We start from the raw sequence: 20,718 nt of genomic DNA, 5'->3' as shown, positions 1-20,718 counted from the left end.
GTATTTATCCACAGATATATAAACATTGGGCGAACCGCGACGAAGCGAAGCATGGGAGTGGGACGTCCTCCCACAACCACAAGATGGACAGACGACCCTGGTCTGGTCCGAGAGGCAGGGAGCCGCTGGATGCAGGCCGCCGGTTACCGGTCGTACTGGAAATCCTTGAGCCTTTGTCCAGCAGTAGACGTCCCACGGCTGAAACGACGACGACCGCGACGATATATACATTATTGATGTCTGTGTATTTATCTAAGTATATATCACACGTGCGTATATTACCGTTGACCACCGTTGGACATAATTCCAACTTCTGTAACAACTTTGAACTTATATTATTTTTGACAAAAAGTGTAATTTTTCAATAATCTTAAAAAATATTAGGGTTATTTTGCTTTTATAAATCTACAAGATAAGTTTATATAAGTTGTTTTTCACTTGTTGTTTGTAAACGTTTGGTTTCGTTGAAGTATTATGAAAGAATACATATAATAATATAGGAATATAGTAATTATTCGAAACTGCTATAAAACATCCTGGGAATTATTACACCATTGTGGACAGTGGATCTCTGTGGATCATCCAAGACCATGATGCGACAGTCAGCTGACTAGATATTATCTATAATGATTATTACAATATAAAGCATAGTTGAGAAATATCAATATATATATCATTGCATAATTTCATATATAAATTCTCATAGCATGTATAGATGTTTTCTTGATGTTTTAGAATAATTATATACAGATGCGTTAATTATTAAAATTTTATGATTAAGATCTGTAAACGTCAGTTAATGAAAGCGTAAAAAGAAACATGTATTTGTTTTCATTGTAAATTTCAGTTAGCTGTCATTTATTAATAATTTTAGCCAATAGAATGCAATATGTGCTTTGTAAACTATCTTGTCATTGGTTCATTATTACTAATGCCATAAATATTTTATAATAGAAAATCAACTTCACAAATTACAATTTACGACGCGAGTGTCGATTCAACATTCTCGTTTGTTTTAAATTTTTTGATATTTTACAATGTTTTTTCACGTAACAAGTGCCTAAATATTTTGAAACGTTTATTGTGTTAGTGTAAGTGTTAAATGCTTTCGAGATGTCTAAAAACAAAATCGCCGCTAGGATCGACAGCCAGAGTGTTGAAGTCAAAACTAAAGTAAGTTGTAATTTCTAATTTCTTTCCTTAAACGACAATCTTGTGAGAGTAAATCTGTTTACTTTAGATAATATATCGCTTACTTTGTTCAAGCTAAGATCTTTGCGTTCTTTTTTTGAAAGTACTTATGTTCTTTTACTGTAACAAAGATTCTTGATTGTAATTCACAATAATGAAATATAATACAATGATAGCTTGCCTTTAATGATTCTGTAATCACTAACTACGTATAATACATGCAATAATCCTCATCATTGTATTTAAAACAACAGTTTTGAAAACTTCGACAAAAACTTGATACAAATTTTCTGAAAAATACTATCTTTACTGTCTCTACAGTCTCTAACCAAGGAATTCTTTCTAGTTCGATGCGGAGTTCCGAAGATTTTCACTAAATAAGTCAGAGAAGTTAAAATATGATGATTTCAAGGCCCTAATTGAGAAACTACACAGGTTACACGATGTGGCCTTTCTTATCAGCTACACAGACCCTCGAGATGGTGATTTGCTGCCAATTAACAATGATGATAACTTAGCTAGAGCTTTACTGACAGCCAGGCCGCTGTTAAGGGTTATAATTCAAAGGAAAGGTGAGTAACTTCCTGTATTCCTGTAATATTTATACAAATAAGTGTTTGTACATGAAAACTTAATAATTAAAACTGGAATGAATTGATCAGTGTTGGTAAAGAAAATGTTTTCAGCGGGAGATGGAATATCTATAAATATAGTGTTATATTTATCTGCTATGCATCTTACTCAGTAAAAATGCTATTTATTTAACTTCATAAGGTTCTAAAACACCTTACCAGGTACCCTAAGACCTATAGCCTGGTGTAATCTATAAATAAAATTAGTAAAAGTCCATTATTGCAATGTTAATTTGAAAACTTGTTGCTCAAATGCCTCTTTTCTGTCTGTTTAACATATTCACCATTTAAATTTGTAATCCAAAGCTATTAAAGAAAATAAAGTAGGCTGCCATTAACAATTTCACTAATACATTTTAATTGCATTACCAAATTAAGCACTCCCAAAAGAAAGTTAAGTAGTGCATAGATTAAAACTGTATATATATGAATACAAAGGATTTGCTAACTCTTTTTTTGTTCTGATTATTTTTATGAGCTAGCTAGCTTCCACCCGCGGCTTCGCCCGTGTGGTGTTTTGATAAGAGGTAGCCTATGTTCTTTCTCAGGGTCTAAAGATTGTCTGTGCCAAATTTCATTAAAATCAGTTGAGAGGTTTAAGCGGGAAAGCGTAACAGACAGACAAACAGGCAGGCAGACAGACAGACAGAGTTACTTTCGCATTTATAATATTATCGTAGGGATTATGAAGAAAGAGGTAGGGCAATTACATAATACACAGTCCTACTCAAATTATAAAGAGTAAAACTGTCCGCAAAAGCATAGTTAGTCTACAAATCCGTGTATTACAAATTATTCATACAAATAGACACACACTGTAAGATATCATGATAAAGAACAATTAATTTATTTCCATTGAACGCCTTAACCACATGAACAATTGAATCAATTGGGTGTCAAGGTTGTCTTAAAGAATGGATACAATTTTCAGCTTTAGTAACTCTTATAATCTCAATGATGAACTTGAAAGCTGAATTCTATCAGTAAATCTAGATATAACTTAAAGGTCATGAAGTAGCCTTTGGGCTCAGTTTTATTTAAGCCTGTAAATATAAAGGTATATATATATACTAGCGGCCCGCCCCGGCTTCGCCCGTGGCACATATGAAAAATAGATGTTGGCCGATTCTCAGACTTACCCAATATGCACAGAAAATTTCATGAGAATCGGTCCACCCGTTTCGAGGAGTATGGAGACTAACATTGTGACACGAGAATTTTATATATAAGATATGCTTTGCATGTGACTTTATTATTTGACCGCCTCCTTGGTACAGTGGTTTACGCGTGAGACAAAGAAAAAAAATGTCTTGGTCTGGTAGGAGACAGAAGGTTGATCACCTACTTGTCCCAAAGAAAATCGATCAGTGAAACAGATGTATAATGTATCTGGCCCTTACCCCACTTGGGGACATGGGACTTCACTTTATGTGACTTTATTCGCGTGATAGAAAGACGTAGTTGATCCCACAGTTTTTCATTCATGCTCCACTCCCTTTGGTAGTAGCATGATGTTATAGGCTATAGCTTCATCAATAAAGAGGTTATCCAAGTAATGATATTTTTATTTATTTTAACCTGCATTGTCTGACATTTTTGTGTCCAAACTAATTTTTTGCCACTATAAAAGGTGATATATGCAATTTCGTCTGATCTCCGATTTGATTTTTCCAATTTTTGCAACCTTTTTCTGTGGGAAAAAGACGGATATAGATAGGTTGTCTAACGCCATCACTTTCCCACATTGGAATTAGTACTGCTAAAGCAGTACGTAAGCAGCAGTCGTCTAAAACTACGGTAACCCCGTCCTATTGTTCATTCCGCGATTTTATATAGGTAGCCTATGCCATATAAGCTTCTGGAGTTAAGCATATATAAACAAAAAAACTTCAGCTTTATAATATTATTATAGATACGTGGTCATGGTATACGCGCTCAAATGATGTGCACTCAGAATGGAGTCGCCGGAGCGTAGCGTACGTTTCATTATGACTGAACTTTATTATTTAGAATAGGCCATGGAATTATCTAGAATAATTAGACGAAAGTACGAATTAAAAATGTTAATAATGAAATCATTGTTTTCGTTAGCGATGTTGAAAATTGAATTAAAATTAAATTATAGAGTAAAAGCATACTATCGGATATTATTTTTTAATTATTTTTTCTGAATATTTAGTTTTAAATTAGTTTTACTAGATTTCCGCTAATGGCTTCGCCCGACTTTTCAAAGAACAACCCGCATGGTTCCCGTTCCTGTGCGATTTCTGGGATAAAACGTAGCTTATGTTTTATTCTGGGGTTTTAGCTATAACCTACATACCAAATGTCATAGTTATCGGTTCAGTAGTATTTGCGTGAAAGAGTAACAAACATCCATCCATCCTAACAAACATTCGCCTTTATATTATTAGTGGGATTAACTTAGAATAAAAAAAAACACGAATTTAAATCTCGCTCTACAATTTTTCTCTACAATCGATAGAAAATTTCTAGTGCATCAATAATTTTACGAAAACTAGTTACGAAGTTTTGTTTTAATTTAGACATAACTTTCAATATTACACCATGAATATTATGTCTGTACCATACACATGACCAAACAGAGCATTCAATGTTAATCGCTATGACGATAGCATTCGGTTCAATTGAATGTGATCGAGCATTGTTTAATTGCTGACTACTTCCATTCAATTATGGTGTGTAAGTTCCAATAGGTATACGTATATTATGTCGATGGGCCAAGTTTATATACCTGCTTACGTATATATGCATTGTAAATATTGATTCATTGGTTAGTTATCTATGGGTAAATCGATAAACTATGTAGTGGTTACAGAAAATTCTTTGACAGGGGAGAACAGAGAAAGCTACATATTTAGTACTTTCTGAGTGATAAGTAATAGGTTATTTTTTTATTTTGAGTCAACAAGGGCGGAACGGTGGCTGACTTAAATATAAAATATAATCCATACTAATATTATAAATGCGAAAGTAACTCTGTCTGTCTGTCTGTTACTCAATCACGCCTGAACTACTGAACCAATTTGCATGAAATTTGGTATAGATATATTTTGATACCCGAGAAAGGACATAGGATAGGTTTAATCCCGGAAATCCTACGGGAACGGGTTTTTATCTGAAAACGCGGGCGAAGCCGCGGGCGGAAAGCTGTTATAAATAAATAAATAAAGCCACGTTATCTTTTAGTTAAAATTCAGCAATATTGGTAAGCTCTTTAGTTTCGGAAGATACTATATTTTGATATGAATATAAGGTACTTAATTATTAAAAATCCAGCCAAACGTATCACCTGAAGGCTGAAACCAACAGATAAATAGTACTGATTTATACCCACACAGTTTTTACGCCACAGACAGGAGGGCGTAACAGTTGCTAATCAACAAAATCATGAGTACGCGACGCAGCTAATATATGCGAGTTTAATATTCGCATCTCATTATATAACTGTAGTCGAGCATGGGCGTAGCTAGCCATGGGCTCAGGGTGGGGCAATCATATAAAATAATATGTAACTATGTAACGAGGTCTTATCCCGGTTAAATTTTAGGGTTCCAAACCTCAAAAGGCAATAACGGAACCCTTATAGGATCACTTTGTTGTCTGTCTGTCTGCCTGTTTATCTTTAAACTTTTTTCTCAGAAACGCGTAGAGATATGAAGCTGAAATTAATATTAAACACTAATGTCTACCGTCCCTTGAAGCTGTGAAAAAATCAAACTTATAAACCAACGCAATCAAAAGATAAGCTGTAAAATTTCGCAAATTGCGACTTTCGCAAGGGAATCATAACCTACCTACAGGGTACTTTCTGTGAACACAGAATCTTGAAATTTGGTAAGAAGCAACATCTTATATTATGACAGATAGAAGAATAAAGCGCGTCACACACGGTGAAGATACTATAATATTTTATCTTAAGATACTGTAATATAATCTTATATATAAAAATGAATCGCAAAATGTGTTGGAAAGCGCATAACTCGACAACGGCTGAACCGATTTCGATAATTCTTTTTTTATTATATTCCTTGAAGTACGAGGATGGTTTTTATGTAGAGAAAACGTAAATATGTACCACGGGCGAAGCCGGGGCGGACCGCTAGTCTTATATATAAAAATGAATCGCAAAATGTGTTGGTAAGCGCATAACTCGAGAACGGCTGAACCGATTTCGTTAATTCTTTTTTTATTATATTCCTTGAAGTACGAGGATGGTTCTTATGTAGAGAAAACGTAAACATGTACCACGGGCGAAGCCGGGGCGGACCGCTAGTATTAAATAAATTGTGGAAAGTATAAATTTTCTGTAACAACATATAAACAGGCTCATACGCAACCATCGGTCCGCAAGTTCATCTCGCGGTTTTTATTTCATAAAAAATGGTCAGAAGGGTCTGGCTGGGTGTTGTAGGGACAACACCCGGCCTTGTATCAAGAAATAAGTTAACAGTTGTGTCTTCTAGATACTACATGGATGTAGTTAATAGTAGACACAACCAAAAAACCGGCCAAGTGCGAATCGAACTCACGCACCAAGGCCGAGGGTTCTATACAAACATGTTTTTTTTGTTGTTACTTTAAATTTATGCTTTTCGCAATTTTTTCTTTATCTGCGCTATAAGAAATTTCTTAACACAGATTCTGGTTTCACGGGAAGTACCCTGCAGGTTTTGTTTCTTGGGATCATTCGATTATTGAAATTTTTTTGCAAAAGCGGCTGTATCTTTTTGATTGCTTTGCCTAGTACTTAGTTGGATTTTTCATTTATTTTTTTTTTGCTTCAAAGGACCTTAGATTTGAGTATTCGATAATGTTTTAAACAATACATCCACGCGTTCCTGATAAAAAAGGTGTTGATAGGCAGACGGACAATAAAGTGATCCTATAAGGGTTCCGCTTTTTTCCTTTTGGTGATTCAGAACCCGAAACATATGTTTGGGGCTACTTTATTATACAGTTCAGCTTTCTATAAATACAATAATTTGATTTATTAATTTATTTTTTACCATGAAATAGTTTAAAAAGTTTTTGGCCAATATCTCAAAAACTATCCACTTTGGGGCAAAAGTAATTAATGTGCCCTTTTTTGTAGAGAATAAAATTTCGCATCTTTTCTACCTTGTAAACTTTTTCGTAAATCTGAATGTTTTCCATTGCCCATATTTTTTTAGTATAGAACGTTTAATGTAGAAATGCCGCGGGCGGCCGAAATAAACTACTTACCTATAAATTTTTAAGCACTACAGCATTTTTTTTTAGTTTGTTGAATTTGTACCATTATGCATGCACTATGCTGTGCATACCTTGAAATTTTCGATTAAACGCCCAGTAGTCCAACATAAAACGTTCTATATAACTCAAAAAGTACGGGCATTAGAAAAAAAATCAAACAAATAAAAATGAATAGATGCATTTTATTGATTAATCAAATATTTTGTGAGTTATTAGCCAAAAACGATAAACCGGTTCATTAAATAGGCCACAAATCGTAAACGGTAAGTTTTTCAAAAAAGTTTACAAGATTAAAAAGATGCGAAATTTAATTCTCTACAAAAAAGTCATAATAATTTTTTTCCCTAAAGTAGATAGTTTCCGAGAAATCGGAGAAAAAGATTGCGTTTGTGTACGCATATGATAATTAATCATACCAGCTTTTTGTTTTGATCGCATTTTTTAGTCTACTGATGACTTTTGAGTGTGAATTTCTTACAAATATTAAGTATATAGTTAGTACCTAGATAATTTAGCTTTTTAAATTTGGTTAGGTACCTTCCAGGTCAGAGCCAGGGTGGGGCAAGCGCCCCACCCTGCCCCACCGTGGCTACGCCCATGTAGTCGAGTTATCTCTAGAGATAACGTTATGATAATTTGTAATGTAGTTGAAGAATTCGGAGGTTCTGTTTTTGGTTTGGGACTGGAAAAATGTTCTAATAAAACGAGAAAGTTTTGATACATGTAAAATTGGGTGATCGAAACTAGATGATAGTTGGTACAAATAGGTTAATATCTAGACATAAGACAAGCATTTAATATAATTAAATTTTGAGCAAGGGATTCTTGTTTCAGCGGTTAACGCGCGAGCATAAAACCGAGAGGTTCGATTCCTGGGAGACCAATGAGTATTCTTACATCAGACAGGCGATTACATAGAAATATAATCATATATGAAATCTCATGTCCGTTAAGAATTATTACTTAAATAAAACTATTTTTTTTGCCCTAAAGCCCCCCATAAGAAGGGATTGAGTATTTTTCGATAGAAAACAATTGAAAGTTTATCTTTTATATAATTTCTTTGGAATAAACGTATAAATCAAATTGTCCGTAAGCAAATCGAAATGTTTATGAATGAGATATCGCACAGTAATTCTCTTGAAACGTAAGAAATGACGTAAAAGATGACAATAAAGAATGAACGCGCGTCATTCTAATGCCAATGCTTCAAGGGTTATGACGTCACCACTTAATAATGCGATATGCGTTGTCTTTACTATTAATTAAATGTATGTAATTAAGAATTAATTTAATTATATAAACATTAAGTACCTAATTAAGATTGTAAGACGTTATAAAATTACGATGTTAGAAATTTATGATACGGTTGGAAGTTGGAACGTTTCGCATTTTTATATAATTTTTATACAATCTACACTAATATTATAAAGAGGAAAACTTTGTTTGTTTGTTTGATTGTAATGAATAGGCTCATAAACTACTGGACCGATTTTAAAAATTCTTTCACCATTCGAAAGCTACATTATCCACGAGTAACATAGGCTAGGTTTTATCCCGGAAATCCCACGGGAACGGGAACTATGCGGGTTTTTCTTTGAAAACGCGGGCGAAGCCGCAGGCGGAAAGCTAGTATTTAATACATGCAATAATAACCGATATTTCTATGAGACGAATTATCTTCATAGGAATTAGGGTCCTTATTAACTTATAAACAGGAAGATAACAAAAGATAGCTCATATCTGATGTACGTTGATGGATAACATAAGTACCTACTGACTGTTAAATTTTTACTTCGACAATTTTCCGATACAAAAGTATTTGTCAACATTTTCCATACTGAATTGTTTCCTCAAATGTCTATGGAATGAATTCCGTCCAAGGAACAGGCCTCCTTTTATAGATGTTGCCGGGAAATTCTATACATAGCTTAGTAGTTAGTATGCAAGTTAGAAGCGACAATATTTCACTTGCGCGATTAAAAACTAATGTCTCTACATCAAAATATGACTTAACTTTGCACTCGCACTTGACCGCTATTCAGAACATTGCCATTTGCTACCAACACTACGGTTAAAGTAATTTACAATAACACCTAGTATGAGTGAGTCAGATACCATATTTGGTGGCTCCTGTATGGGATTCGCCTTTGAGTTCACAACCGTGGGATTCCATTGTGATCAGCATTGAAATATGTGGTTGTTGGCGAGATGAATGATGCTAGTGGATTCCGTTATATGAAGTTCGTCGATATATTTATAGAAGTTTTTAGCTTAATAGCTACTTGATAAACTATCGTAGATTTGTAAGAAGATTAGAGATGAAGAATTTTTTCATCGGTCCAGTGGTTCCTGATGTTAGCGCGTTCAAACAAACATTTTCAGCTTTATAATATTCTAGATATCCTAACAGTAGAAGTTCTGCTCTATTGCTCCTTTTCCGTAAGAACCTTCCTTGTGCTTAAACAAAAATTAGCCAAATTGGTCCAGCTGTTCTCAACTCACGCTACAGTTTCGCGATTTATTTTTATTATTTAGATAAGTCTCTACTAAACTTTGAAACGCTTTTTTCCAGGGGACAGTCTTGAAGAACTAAATGGCTATGGCACGATGCGACCACGCAACATCATATCTTCAATACTTAGTGGCACACCGGCGAAGAACAAGGGACTGGCTATATCCAACCCACATGACTTTAGGATGGTAAGCAGGTCCTACTAATATAAGGGTATTAAAACTCAAACTCAAACATGTATTTATTCAATTAGACTTCTTTTAGAAGCACTTTCAAATCATTACATATTTTTAACATTTACCACCGATTCGGAAAGCAGAAAAATGAACTCTTGTTTAAAGATAGAATCTTTAATCTAGGTTATGATCAGTTGAAAAAAAAATGAATGCTGTTTGAGATATGGCAGTTATAGAATCCATACTAATATTATAAATGCGAAAGTAACTCTGTCTGTCTGTCTGTTACTCAATCACGCCTGAACTACTGAACCAATTTGCATGAAATTTGGTATAGATATATTTTGATACCCAAGAAAGGACATAGGATAGGTTTTATCCCGGAAATCCTACGGGAACGGGTTTTTCTCTGAAAACGCGGGCGAAGCCGCGGGCGGAAAGCTAGTAATATTATAAACGTTAAAATTGTGAGGACGGATGGACGGATGTTTAATGTTACTTGTTACTCTTTCACGATTAAACTGATAAACTGGTTTTGATGATACTCCGCAATGCTGTAGCTTACCAGAATAACTAAATATATAAAAATGTTTGGTTTTGTCCGCGGGTATAATCAATGTTAATGGATTAAGGTTCGGTTTCAGCAATTGTTTATATTATACTTTAAATTTTCCTATTTAAATTATGTACATATATGTCATTTTATCTGACAGATACTTAAACTAAACAGAATATATCCAAAAGTTGTTACAGTATCATTATTAAAACGTGTATAATTCCGCAGTTAATTTCTAAACGAATAAATGAATACTTGAGAAAGACTTAACATAAGTATATACTTAAGATTAATACTTAAGCATCAGCTCAGAGCATTCATACAATTGATTAGGTTTCTCTCAAGAGCATTTGATGTTAGCCTCTTAGAGAAAAATGGGTTAAGGTTGTTTATTTTTGGATTAAACGACGAAGAAGTTAGTTAGATTTGTTTTATAAGTATTCTGTTATTTTATAATTAGTTTTTATAGCATTAAAATGTTTTTTAAATTAGTTTTTTTTTCGATTCTTGCAAAATTTCTTAGTTTTCTGTTATTTTAAAAATTTCTGACTCTTGTGATTAATTATGTTATGTAATTAGTTGTGTTTTCTAATGCTTACATTATAAACATATTTTAGTTCTTTTTTTTTACTACTTTTAATCACAAGTTTAGTGAAATTTAATATAATATAGTTTATTAAAACTATTTTTGTATGTTCTTTTACTTGCGCAAAAACTTCATCTCCTTACATTTAAAGGTTAATTATTTTCTCTTTTATTATGTATTATTTTTATATAAATATTATGTTTCCTTTTCCAGGTATCAGCAATCATAGATGTAGATATAGTACCGGAAACGTGTAGGAGGGTGAAATTATTAAAGCACGGCTCCGATCGACCGCTAGGATTTTTCATAAGGTAATTTTACATTTTTATTGTCCTTAAGTTTACTTAACAATATTGATAATTCGATTTTCTGAATATTTTGTTTCCTGCTGTAGAGTATCTTGTGTTCTTTTCTCACAGTAAAAATAGAACATAAAAAAGCATACTGGGAAAATAGACTGAAAATCAGCGCTGACCGCGCTTTGCTAATCAGCTTTTGCTGAGCCTGTTGGCCTCTTACAGGCATATTTTGTTTACTTATTTTTTATAAACCTAGCTTTCTGCTTCGCCCTCGTAGTCTAAAACTTAACAAATTGTGTTTTAAAACCTTCCCTTTGAATCACACTATCTCATAGAGAAAACAATGAAGATAGTAGTTTTTTGGGTTTATCACATACAGACAGATGTGTTTTGCTTGAAATCTGTAGTTATCCATCTTCTGACTGACCGGTTGGCTTGTTTGGTAGTGGCCTTGCCTTCCAAGCCAGAGGTCGTGGGTTCGATCCCCACCCGGGGCAAATATTTGTGTGATGAACATAGATGTTTGCTCTGTGTCTGGGTGTTAATTATCTATATAAGTATTTATTTAAAATTATATATGTATGTTTATCAGCCATCTTCCATAACACAAGCGAAAGCTTAGTATGGGATCAGATCGTGCCGTGTGTGAAAATTGTCCTGAAATATTTATTTATTTATATTTATTCTATATTTGTTTTTTCTTTCCACATTGATATCTAGTACTAATATATTTATCTCTTTCCAGAGACGGCACATCAGTACGTGTAACAGCGAGTGGGGTAGAGCGATCGCCCGGTATATTCATATCGCGGCTCGTGCCCGGTGGTCTGGCTGAGTCCACCGGCCTGCTTGGTGTTAACGATGAAGTGCTCGAAGTTAACGGGATCGATGTGTCCAATAAGACCTTGGATCAGGTTGGTTTTTGTTGGATAGTTCAGGAAAGTAGTTTTTGAGAAGTGGTACGGGAGAAAATGGTAGGGAATTTGTAAATTTATAAATGGTAGATTTTAAAAAGTATATTATATGGGTATGGTAAGTATATATGGGTACATATATAGGTATGGTAGGGAATTGTTACCATATTTTTAGAGGTGCTTGTAGAATGAAGTATTTGGGTGAAAAATCGTGAATAATAAAATAAGACACTAGTTTGGGTTTTTTAACTACACAGAAACATGAGCCCCGGCTCCGTCCGCTCGTCTTTTTGTGGACGTTAGGAAAAAGTAAATCCTCAGTGTAATTCTTTCTTTTCTTCAATAACAGGTGACGGACATGATGGTGGCGAACTCTTCGAACCTTATAATCACTGTGCGGCCCGCCAACCAGCGCGCCGGCCCGCCGGAGCCCGCCCGCACCGACCGGCCCGCCAGCGAGCCCGACGAGGACAGGTAATCCTAATCCTAATATTACTATTATAAAGGCGAAAGTTTGCATGTATGGATGTTTGTTACTCTATCACGCAAATACTACTGAACCGATTACAATGAAATTAAGCACACATATAGAGGGTAACTTGGATTAACACATAGGATAGGTTTTATCCCGGAAATCCCACGGGAACGGGTTTTTCTTTGAAAACGCGGGCGAAGCCGCGGGCGGAAAGCTAGTCTTAATCTTAATATATAATATAAATCTCGTGTCACAATGTTTGTCCTCAATGGACTCCTAAACCTAACAAAATCGGTCCAGTAGTTTATGCGTGAAAACCATACATACATACATACATAATTACAAACCTTTCCTCTTTATAATATTAGTATAGATAGACAATATACTAAAGCAAGATCTTTGTTGCAGATTCGACCAAGAGGATCAAGACGAAATAGTCGATCTAACGGCTGTCACCTTACACGACCAAGAGGCTCCATACCAACAAATGGCGAGCAAAGACGACGGGCAAATACTACACCTCTAGTACATAATATACCGGTATAGGATGTGCAAGTCTATACAAACAAAGTATGGGAAAGTGTAGGACAATAGTGTTTTGGTGCGAGTTATAGTGTCAAAGTGTCAAAGTTTTAGTGTCAGTACACCAAAATTGAAGAAATTTTTTTACAGCTAACCTTTAACCCTGGATTTGTCTGGGCGTTTTTAATAAAGTGTACACGACATTATAAGTTATAATCAATAAAAAGGTGTGCATTTATCTTGATAATAACATAATATGGATATATTATATATTATGGTGAAAAATTTTCATTTAACGGGCCGTTTATCACAATGAATATAATGAAATTAGTATTACAGACAATAAATATCATAAATGGCTGTAGCTACTACTACTCGGGGATGTTAATTTTAAATATAAGCTATTTAATCTAATAGGAACACGTTGCGTTACCGCCAAAAACTAATATAAATGGCGGCTTATTGGAATTTGGAGGATTAAAAATAAAGAATGAAACATTTATTTGTCAGCAACAGCACAACAAACGAAACAAATTATACAAACATTAAAATAATAATACATCACTAAAAAACAAAGCTAAATAAGTGAAATCAAAAATAAAATAAAAATCCAATAAAAATATATAAATAAAGAAAAATAAGACCATCATGCCTTGCATTTGTTATTTATGGCATGTCTAAATGCATAGTTTTTACACGAATTCATAAATTATAAGGCATCATAATTTCATTCAAAAGGAGAGAAACAGCTATTATAGTTACTCTCTCGATCTTGCATTAAATTATTGCATTTAAAAAATTAATGTGATTAAAATATTCGAGTATTATTCATATTTTAAACATTCCATGGCTAACATTCCACATTATAAAAATAAATTTAAAATGTCTGTTTATATAAAATGGATTTTCACACCAAACAATAAAGAAACTAAGGGATACAAGATAAGATTCCAAACTTTATAAAAATCGGTTTTTATTAAAATATTCATATTAAAAAGGACGCCGTATAAAATAGGAACGTATTCGTCCAAAAGAAGAGTGTTCATCGATGTAATACTACTATCGTTATTACTATTTTAAACAATAAAAAAATCAGTTAATATTTTTTTTTTTAATTAAAAAAAAAGGCGAATAAAAGCACTAGTTAAATTTTGAAATGAAAAAAGAGCGTATGTGTCGAGCACGCGTTTCAGAAGAGAAACTTCCTTGCAAGATTCAAAGATACCAAAATCGTCGCCTTACTCCATGACCTGACGGTATTGCCAAGACGCGACCTTGAAATTTTACTCTCAACGCGCCTAAAGAAGTTTCACTTCAATAAATTTAAAAGGATTTTTTTCAATCGCGTTTATAATACATCAACGTCGTTAATTTCTAAATAAATTATACTCTCGTAAAATTAAACGCAAGAACTATTAGATGAATATATTTCCTAATTAGAATCTGTGTTATCGCGCTGTAAAAATTTATAGTAGTGTGTACTTAACGTGAGGTTTTCCTTAATATTGTATTAATACAATAAAACTGTTTGTTCTCTATGATGCTTTAGATTAAGTCTCCACTTCCTATGGAAGGTGCTAACGTTCATGTTTTCGAGTTTGAAATTATAACAAATTATGAATTTATCCATTATAGTATTCGTTAATTTATTATAATCATGTTAGAAGTTATTATAATTATTTTTCACTGTTCATTATCAAATTCGGTGGATTATATGTACTTTTATATTTGAAAGTATTGCTGTTAAATGAATCAAATTTACATTCCAGTTATCGTTAAATCGTGCCTTGAATCTCTTTATACTGTTGCAAATCGGTAATGTTGTTATTATTCGCTCGAAATGTTGTTTCGACATAGTTAAATACATTATATAGTTTGTGGCCTAATGCAGTGCCTTGTGGAACTCCGTATAGCAATAGTTTGTATAAAAATATTTTCCTGCGAAACAATGAATGTTTGTTCCTTGTATATTGTTTTAATTACGATTTTTATCGAAACGCGACATTTTATAATCATGTTATGTAAGGTACTGTCGAGGAAACGAACTTTTTGATTGGAAGCGAAGCGATCATTGCCTGTTCGTAAGTCTTTTAAGAAAACTTATATTAATTTTTAATTAATCTTGTATATCAAATATTTTAGTTTTAGTATAATATCTAGATCAAAGTATTTTAGATATTAGAGCTTATTTTAGTTTATTATTTGCTATACTCCTAAGGTTCTATAGTATACTGTCACATATCAAATAAGCCTTTATATTGTCGTCAATGATCACACGATAGGTATCGTATTTATTCCGTTTGCAAGTACTTACGTCAATTATCGATTTTACATTCCATTTATATACTGAAGTATTTAATTTTTTGTAATTTTATATTTTAAAAGATAGTTTTAAATCGCTTGATATTTGATTATCCTAAAGCATTCCATTCAAACATCTACACTGTTATAAATATTGTCTTTATTTTGAAAGTGGCATGTGACATTTATTTTTTATTCATCTCTAACAAATATTCGGTCAGTTTCACAACTTCTTGATAAAGTGTCTGATAGCCGTTTTGGCGGTATCATATGTTTTCATAAAGATCCAGAAGTTGTTAAACTACCTTTTAAAACATTACTTATTTAAAAAGTGTCTTATGTCATCTCGTATTTTGTTCTTCTTTCATTTATTTAAAAAATTATCTACCGTAAGGGTGCATTTCCACCAATAATGTGCGAGGATGTGTAGCGAGGAATGTGTTCGTAAATAACCAATAGTATCGCTTCAAACGCGAAACGTTGAACTTCAAACTAAATGAAGCGACATGATTGGTTCTTGAATTTGATATTTTTGGTTTTATGGCATTCAAATGCTTTATGAATTATTTATTATTTATTTATTATTTTATACTTTCTTGCACACACATAAGAAAGTACAAATACAGAAAGAACATAAAATAGAGAAAGATATGTACAAACGGCGGCCTTATCGCTAGGTAGCGATCTCTTCCAGGCTACCGTATGTATATGCGTAAGGAGAGACTGCTTTGAAGGTTACTTTGAGGTTGAATATAAATTTAAAAAGAATAGAAAAAATTCGATCACGAGGTGGGACTCGAACCCGCGTCCTTTCACGCCAATCCGGGGCGGACGCTTGATTGGTTCTTTATAAACACATTCCTCGCACATTATTGGTCGACAAGCACCCTATATGTCACGCATTTTTTTCTTATTTCAATTTTCAATGTACTTAATACATATTTAAATTTAAAAGTGACACATTCTAATTGGCTCAAAATTTTGGTCAAATGTATTAATCGGTATGGTTTAGAAGATAGATATTTACACCTTAGTTAGTATACACTTGTGTTGTATGGAATTAAATATTATACTTTATTGATATTGTTTTTTTATTTTTTATTTGTCCTTTAGTTTTAATATTATCGTTAGTTGTTTTTTGTTTTTATCTTGTGAGCGCATGAATACTGCTCATTGAATAAATGACATTAAAAAATTCTAAGATTCTGGCTTCTAGTGTCAATTAATTAACATTAATGGACTGACAATATAAAAATGGGACGAAATATTTCATACTAAGCTCTTTATAGCAAAATTCTAGATGGATTCTTACACCACAATCCACAGTCTACATTAGTTAGTAGACAGACCTCTGCAAAATGTAAGATTTAGTATAAATTATTACCTTTTAAAGCATACTTGATACTTATGCTTTAAAAATTGAAATGTCAATATGTCTCCCATACGAAAGCAACAAACTGTACAAGTGTATCATTAAATTGAAACTCATTGTCAAGACAACAAGTGAAGAAATTCATTCATGAACATTTGCCAACAGTTTCTTTCGTTAAATTCATCATAATCAATGAGCGTCATGGCTCAAAACGAACAAAAATAAACGAAACGTGTGAAAGTAAAATTTATTAGATTCGCTTTACGTCTGTTTAATAACAACTGCGCAAAATAAAAACGTCTCTAATCTTACCATTCGTATCTCTATATTGGTGGAATAAGAGCCATTATATTGTACTTTAATGTTTCCACCCGTAAATAAATGCTGGCCAAGGTCTGGGTCTCCAGAAATAAATATTACATCCTCCAGAGAAAAGGGAAGCATGCCAACTTTTACGTCGTGTCGTCAGTCAATTGTAGAATATCGTTGATGATAGTCAATCGTAATAGCGGCGACTAAAATTCAATTAAATAACTGTGAATTAAATTTTGGCGGCAAAATGGCGGACGAATATTACCACGTGGTGACGAGAATGGAAGATATTACTGAACAAGATGACCGACATTTGGCGGGCGCTAGAAAGGAAATTCGAAATGGAAACACGGACTTAACAGTTATTATACCTGAAAATCCGTTTCCCGAAATAGAAGTGGACGCTTACCCGCCGTTAAAGTTTTCGTGGGTTATCCCCAAAAAATTGGCGGCAATGGCATTCCCTAGACATAAGGAGAATTTGAAGTTTTTAGTCAATCAAGGTATAACGCACCTGGTCACTCTGACGGCGGGAAAAAAGCCGCCAGTTGATGACATGCCGAGGTTGAAGTGGACAGAAATACCCGTGGAAGAGTTCGATGTACCCACGGTAGAGCAGATAGAGAAATTCATAGACATTTGCAAGAAGGCTGATAAAAATGGAGAGGTAAGTGCTGTTGGCTTATGACCTATACGGGTTATAGATATATATTTTGTCCTTAGAAGAAAGCTTCATTGCATTGTAGATAATTTTTATTTAAAAATAACGAAATTATTGTGAAAACCTAACTACAACTTTTTTGTAATTGTTGTTTATTTGATCAAATAAGTTAAAGATGAAACGAATCGAAAATACTCTCACTTATTGTACGCTTCACTTTTAATTCAAACCAATGAAAGAAACACTGAAAACTATATACTTACAGAATCCTGCGAGTGAAGTTGGAAGGATGTTAAGACATTTCGATGTCTAGCAAACTAGAAAAAAATAGAACGAATAGGTTCTCCTGAAAGCACTTTTTGAGCTTTGCCTTAATACTAATTAAGTACTTATGAAGTATGATTCATCTTGCAATATCTAATTGAATAGTCTAATCAGGAACAACTTGACCAATTATTACAAAAATTCTTTCACCGTTGGATATGTAGGTACGTGATCCTTGAGTGTTATAGGCTGTAACTTAGTGGTACAGCCGACGCTAATCCATACTAATATTATAAATGCGAAAGTAACTCTGTATGTCTGTCTGTTATTTATTTATTTATTTATTCTTCACTGTATAGGAAATACAAGATTAAGACGACACAAAATAAAAGATACAATCGGCATACAGTGGGCGGCCTTATGGCTATAAGCCATTTCTTCCAGGCAACCGTCAGTTACAGTTTAGGCGTGATTGAGTTAACAGGCGTGTTACTCAATCACGCCTAAACTACTGAACCAATTTGCATGAAATTTGGTATGGAGATATTTTGATACCCGAGAAAGGACATAGGCTACCTTTTATTGCGAAATATATACCACGGGCGAAGCCGGGGCGGGCCCCTAGTATTATATATTTAAGTATTCTACTTCAATAGGTAATATTAAATTAATAAACAGGTACTCGGCATACACTGCAGACAAGGCAGAGGTCGTTCCGGTGTGATGCTAGCCTGCTACCTCGTGCATTTTCATCGATTCGACCCGGAACAGGCGCTCAATGTTATTCGAATGATACGAAATGGTAAGTTAACAAGTTGTTACACTAGACAAATAAATATTTCAGAATAGACGACGTGGAGTGAGTAGAAGAAATTCGTTTGCTGGGATCTGGGTGGCCCACTAGCCTAAGACGTCGCTACATTAGGGTATCGCGGCATCCCGCTTCATGATCGAATTTTTGTGAGAATACCTACTTGGTTGCTTTGTTTGACCATAACTTCCAAAATACCGAAGATTTCTGAAGATACCGACTATAACAGTCGGTGTTCTTCCAGATCTTTTTGAGAGAATACAGATTGTCATTTTAATATTATTTTTCATCGTAAAATTGTAAGAACGTTTAAAATTGTGATGGGTATACGACCTTTGTATATGTCTATTTTAGTGGTTGCAGAAAAGTAAACAGTTTCTGAGTAAGAGGGTAACAACCGGTAATTGAGCTGGGAGCTCTTAGACTTACGTATATAGAAAAATCCTATGAGTATGTGAAACGAGAACATTATAAGTAAAGGATTTCGCTAGAAATTTGTATTTAGGGTGACTCTAATACCTTATAATCTTATATATAAAAATGAATCGCAAAATGTGTTGGTAAGCGCATAACTCGAGAACAGCTGAACCGATTTCGATAATTCTTTTTTTATTATATTCCTTGAAGTACGAGAATGGTTTTTATGTAGAGAAAACGTAAATATGTACCACGGGCGAAGCCGGGGCGGACCGCTAGTAATATTATAATATATATATTAAAAAGCCACCGGACAGAAAAGTTTCCATAAGCTTTATCCAGTTTTAATCTCCATTTCTAATTCCGCCGGACACGTAATTGTCTATTCATTACTACATTACCTATTTCAGGATCATGCGATTTCTGCGAGCAAGAGGAAGCCGTGGGACGGTATTACGAACATTTGACAGAAAATAATCCCCTCCGCTTCGGAGTAAGCGGAGAAGTAATGGAAGAATTTATAGAAGCAGCTAAGGAATATACGAAAAAAGCACTATTATAATTTTATTTCCGAATTTTAGGCTAGGGCAAACTCAGATTTGCCATACTTTAATTATGTAAAGTGAAACTTCTATAAGAGGATTGAGAGTAAAATTTCAAGGTCGCGTTATGGCAGTACCTACCGTCTCGAATTTTGCCAAAGAAGTTTCACTTCTGACACGTGTGCTCGGCACACACGAATTTTTTTTAGAGGCAACCTTGATTCAAGAAACGAACTTGTTATGTTTTGTTTATTTGATCTATTTTTAGTGATACAGCTAGGTTTTAGATTATTTTGCACTAGTTTTCATCAAAGCAGTCGTAAAATAAATGACGGAAACGTTAATTCTGTACGGGGCATGTTTATATTGGCAAGGTTACACGGAAGCATAATATCTAATTAATAGGCTTTCATTATAGAGAAATGAATATCATTTTAATTTTCTTCTAAGTCGTTAAGTAAAATAGATTTTTTGAATATTTTGATTAATACTTGGTGCCGAATTAATAAATTAAATTTGTATAAGGTAAATTACCCGAAAAAGTCCTATATAAATTATAATTTTATTTTAAATTGACGTTTTTTTTTAATTAAAATATCTCACGTAACTAAATATTTTCACCATAGAACATTTTTGTCGTAACACTGAACACAATTTATATGAATAAAACATATAATTTATAAAGCTCATTAAGTTTGTGCGATGACTGTGATGCAATGTGTGATTTAGTTAAATATGTGTTAAAGCTGTGTACCTGATATATTGTTTTTAAAATAATATGTTTGATTTATTTCACTTGTTTTATTTAAATCTACATTAGTTAAGAAAAGTAATGGCAATATCGCTATAGGTACATACTTTCTTAAACATTATAATAAAATTATAAATATAGATGTAACTATTTGATTGCCCTATT

General features: G+C 33.6%; 2 protein-coding genes across 2 annotated transcripts; both read left to right on the top strand.

The window, feature by feature from the left end:
- Window positions 1-963: 963 nt before the first annotated feature.
- On the top strand, window positions 964-14,217 carry par-6 (partitioning defective protein 6). Its single transcript, XM_089710623.1, has 7 exons — window positions 964-1,173; window positions 1,538-1,763; window positions 9,655-9,782; window positions 11,126-11,223; window positions 11,957-12,125; window positions 12,475-12,599; window positions 13,009-14,217. Exons 1-7 carry the CDS (start codon window positions 1,114-1,116, stop codon window positions 13,124-13,126), a joined length of 924 nt encoding a protein of 307 aa, XP_089566749.1. The 5' UTR covers window positions 964-1,113; the 3' UTR covers window positions 13,127-14,217.
- A 3,022-nt stretch (window positions 14,218-17,239) lies between these two features.
- On the top strand, window positions 17,240-20,593 carry LOC149477187 (dual specificity protein phosphatase 23-like). The gene is made up of 3 exons (XM_089710760.1): window positions 17,240-17,774; window positions 18,711-18,834; window positions 19,671-20,593. The coding sequence occupies exons 1-3, from the start codon at window positions 17,355-17,357 to the stop codon at window positions 19,820-19,822; spliced, it is 696 nt and encodes a 231-aa protein (XP_089566886.1). The 5' UTR covers window positions 17,240-17,354; the 3' UTR covers window positions 19,823-20,593.
- Window positions 20,594-20,718: the final 125 nt, after the last annotated feature.

Source organism: Colias philodice, chromosome 25 (genome assembly GCF_061535455.1).
Source record: "Colias philodice isolate Cphi_HAF_F1 chromosome 25, ilColPhil1 Martin Lab GWU primary, whole genome shotgun sequence".
In the NCBI taxonomy this organism is placed as follows: domain Eukaryota; kingdom Metazoa; phylum Arthropoda; class Insecta; order Lepidoptera; family Pieridae; genus Colias; species Colias philodice.
This window is presented reverse-complemented; position numbering and strand designations above follow the sequence as displayed.

Excerpts from the sequence above, each read along its gene's own strand:
- par-6 (XM_089710623.1), top strand. The coding sequence starts at position 1,114 with ATGTCTAAAAACAAAATCGCCGCTAGGATCGACAGCCAGAGTGTTGAA. Across the intron at positions 1,764-9,654 it reads GGTTATAATTCAAAGGAAAG|GGGACAGTCTTGAAGAACTA; the intron begins GTGAGTAACTTC and ends GCTTTTTTCCAG. Across the intron at positions 12,600-13,008 it reads AGCGAGCCCGACGAGGACAG|ATTCGACCAAGAGGATCAAG; the intron begins GTAATCCTAATC and ends TCTTTGTTGCAG.
- LOC149477187 (XM_089710760.1), top strand. The coding sequence starts at position 17,355 with ATGGCGGACGAATATTACCACGTGGTGACGAGAATGGAAGATATTACT. Across the intron at positions 17,775-18,710 it reads AGGCTGATAAAAATGGAGAG|GTACTCGGCATACACTGCAG; the intron begins GTAAGTGCTGTT and ends ATTAATAAACAG. Across the intron at positions 18,835-19,670 it reads TATTCGAATGATACGAAATG|GATCATGCGATTTCTGCGAG; the intron begins GTAAGTTAACAA and ends TACCTATTTCAG.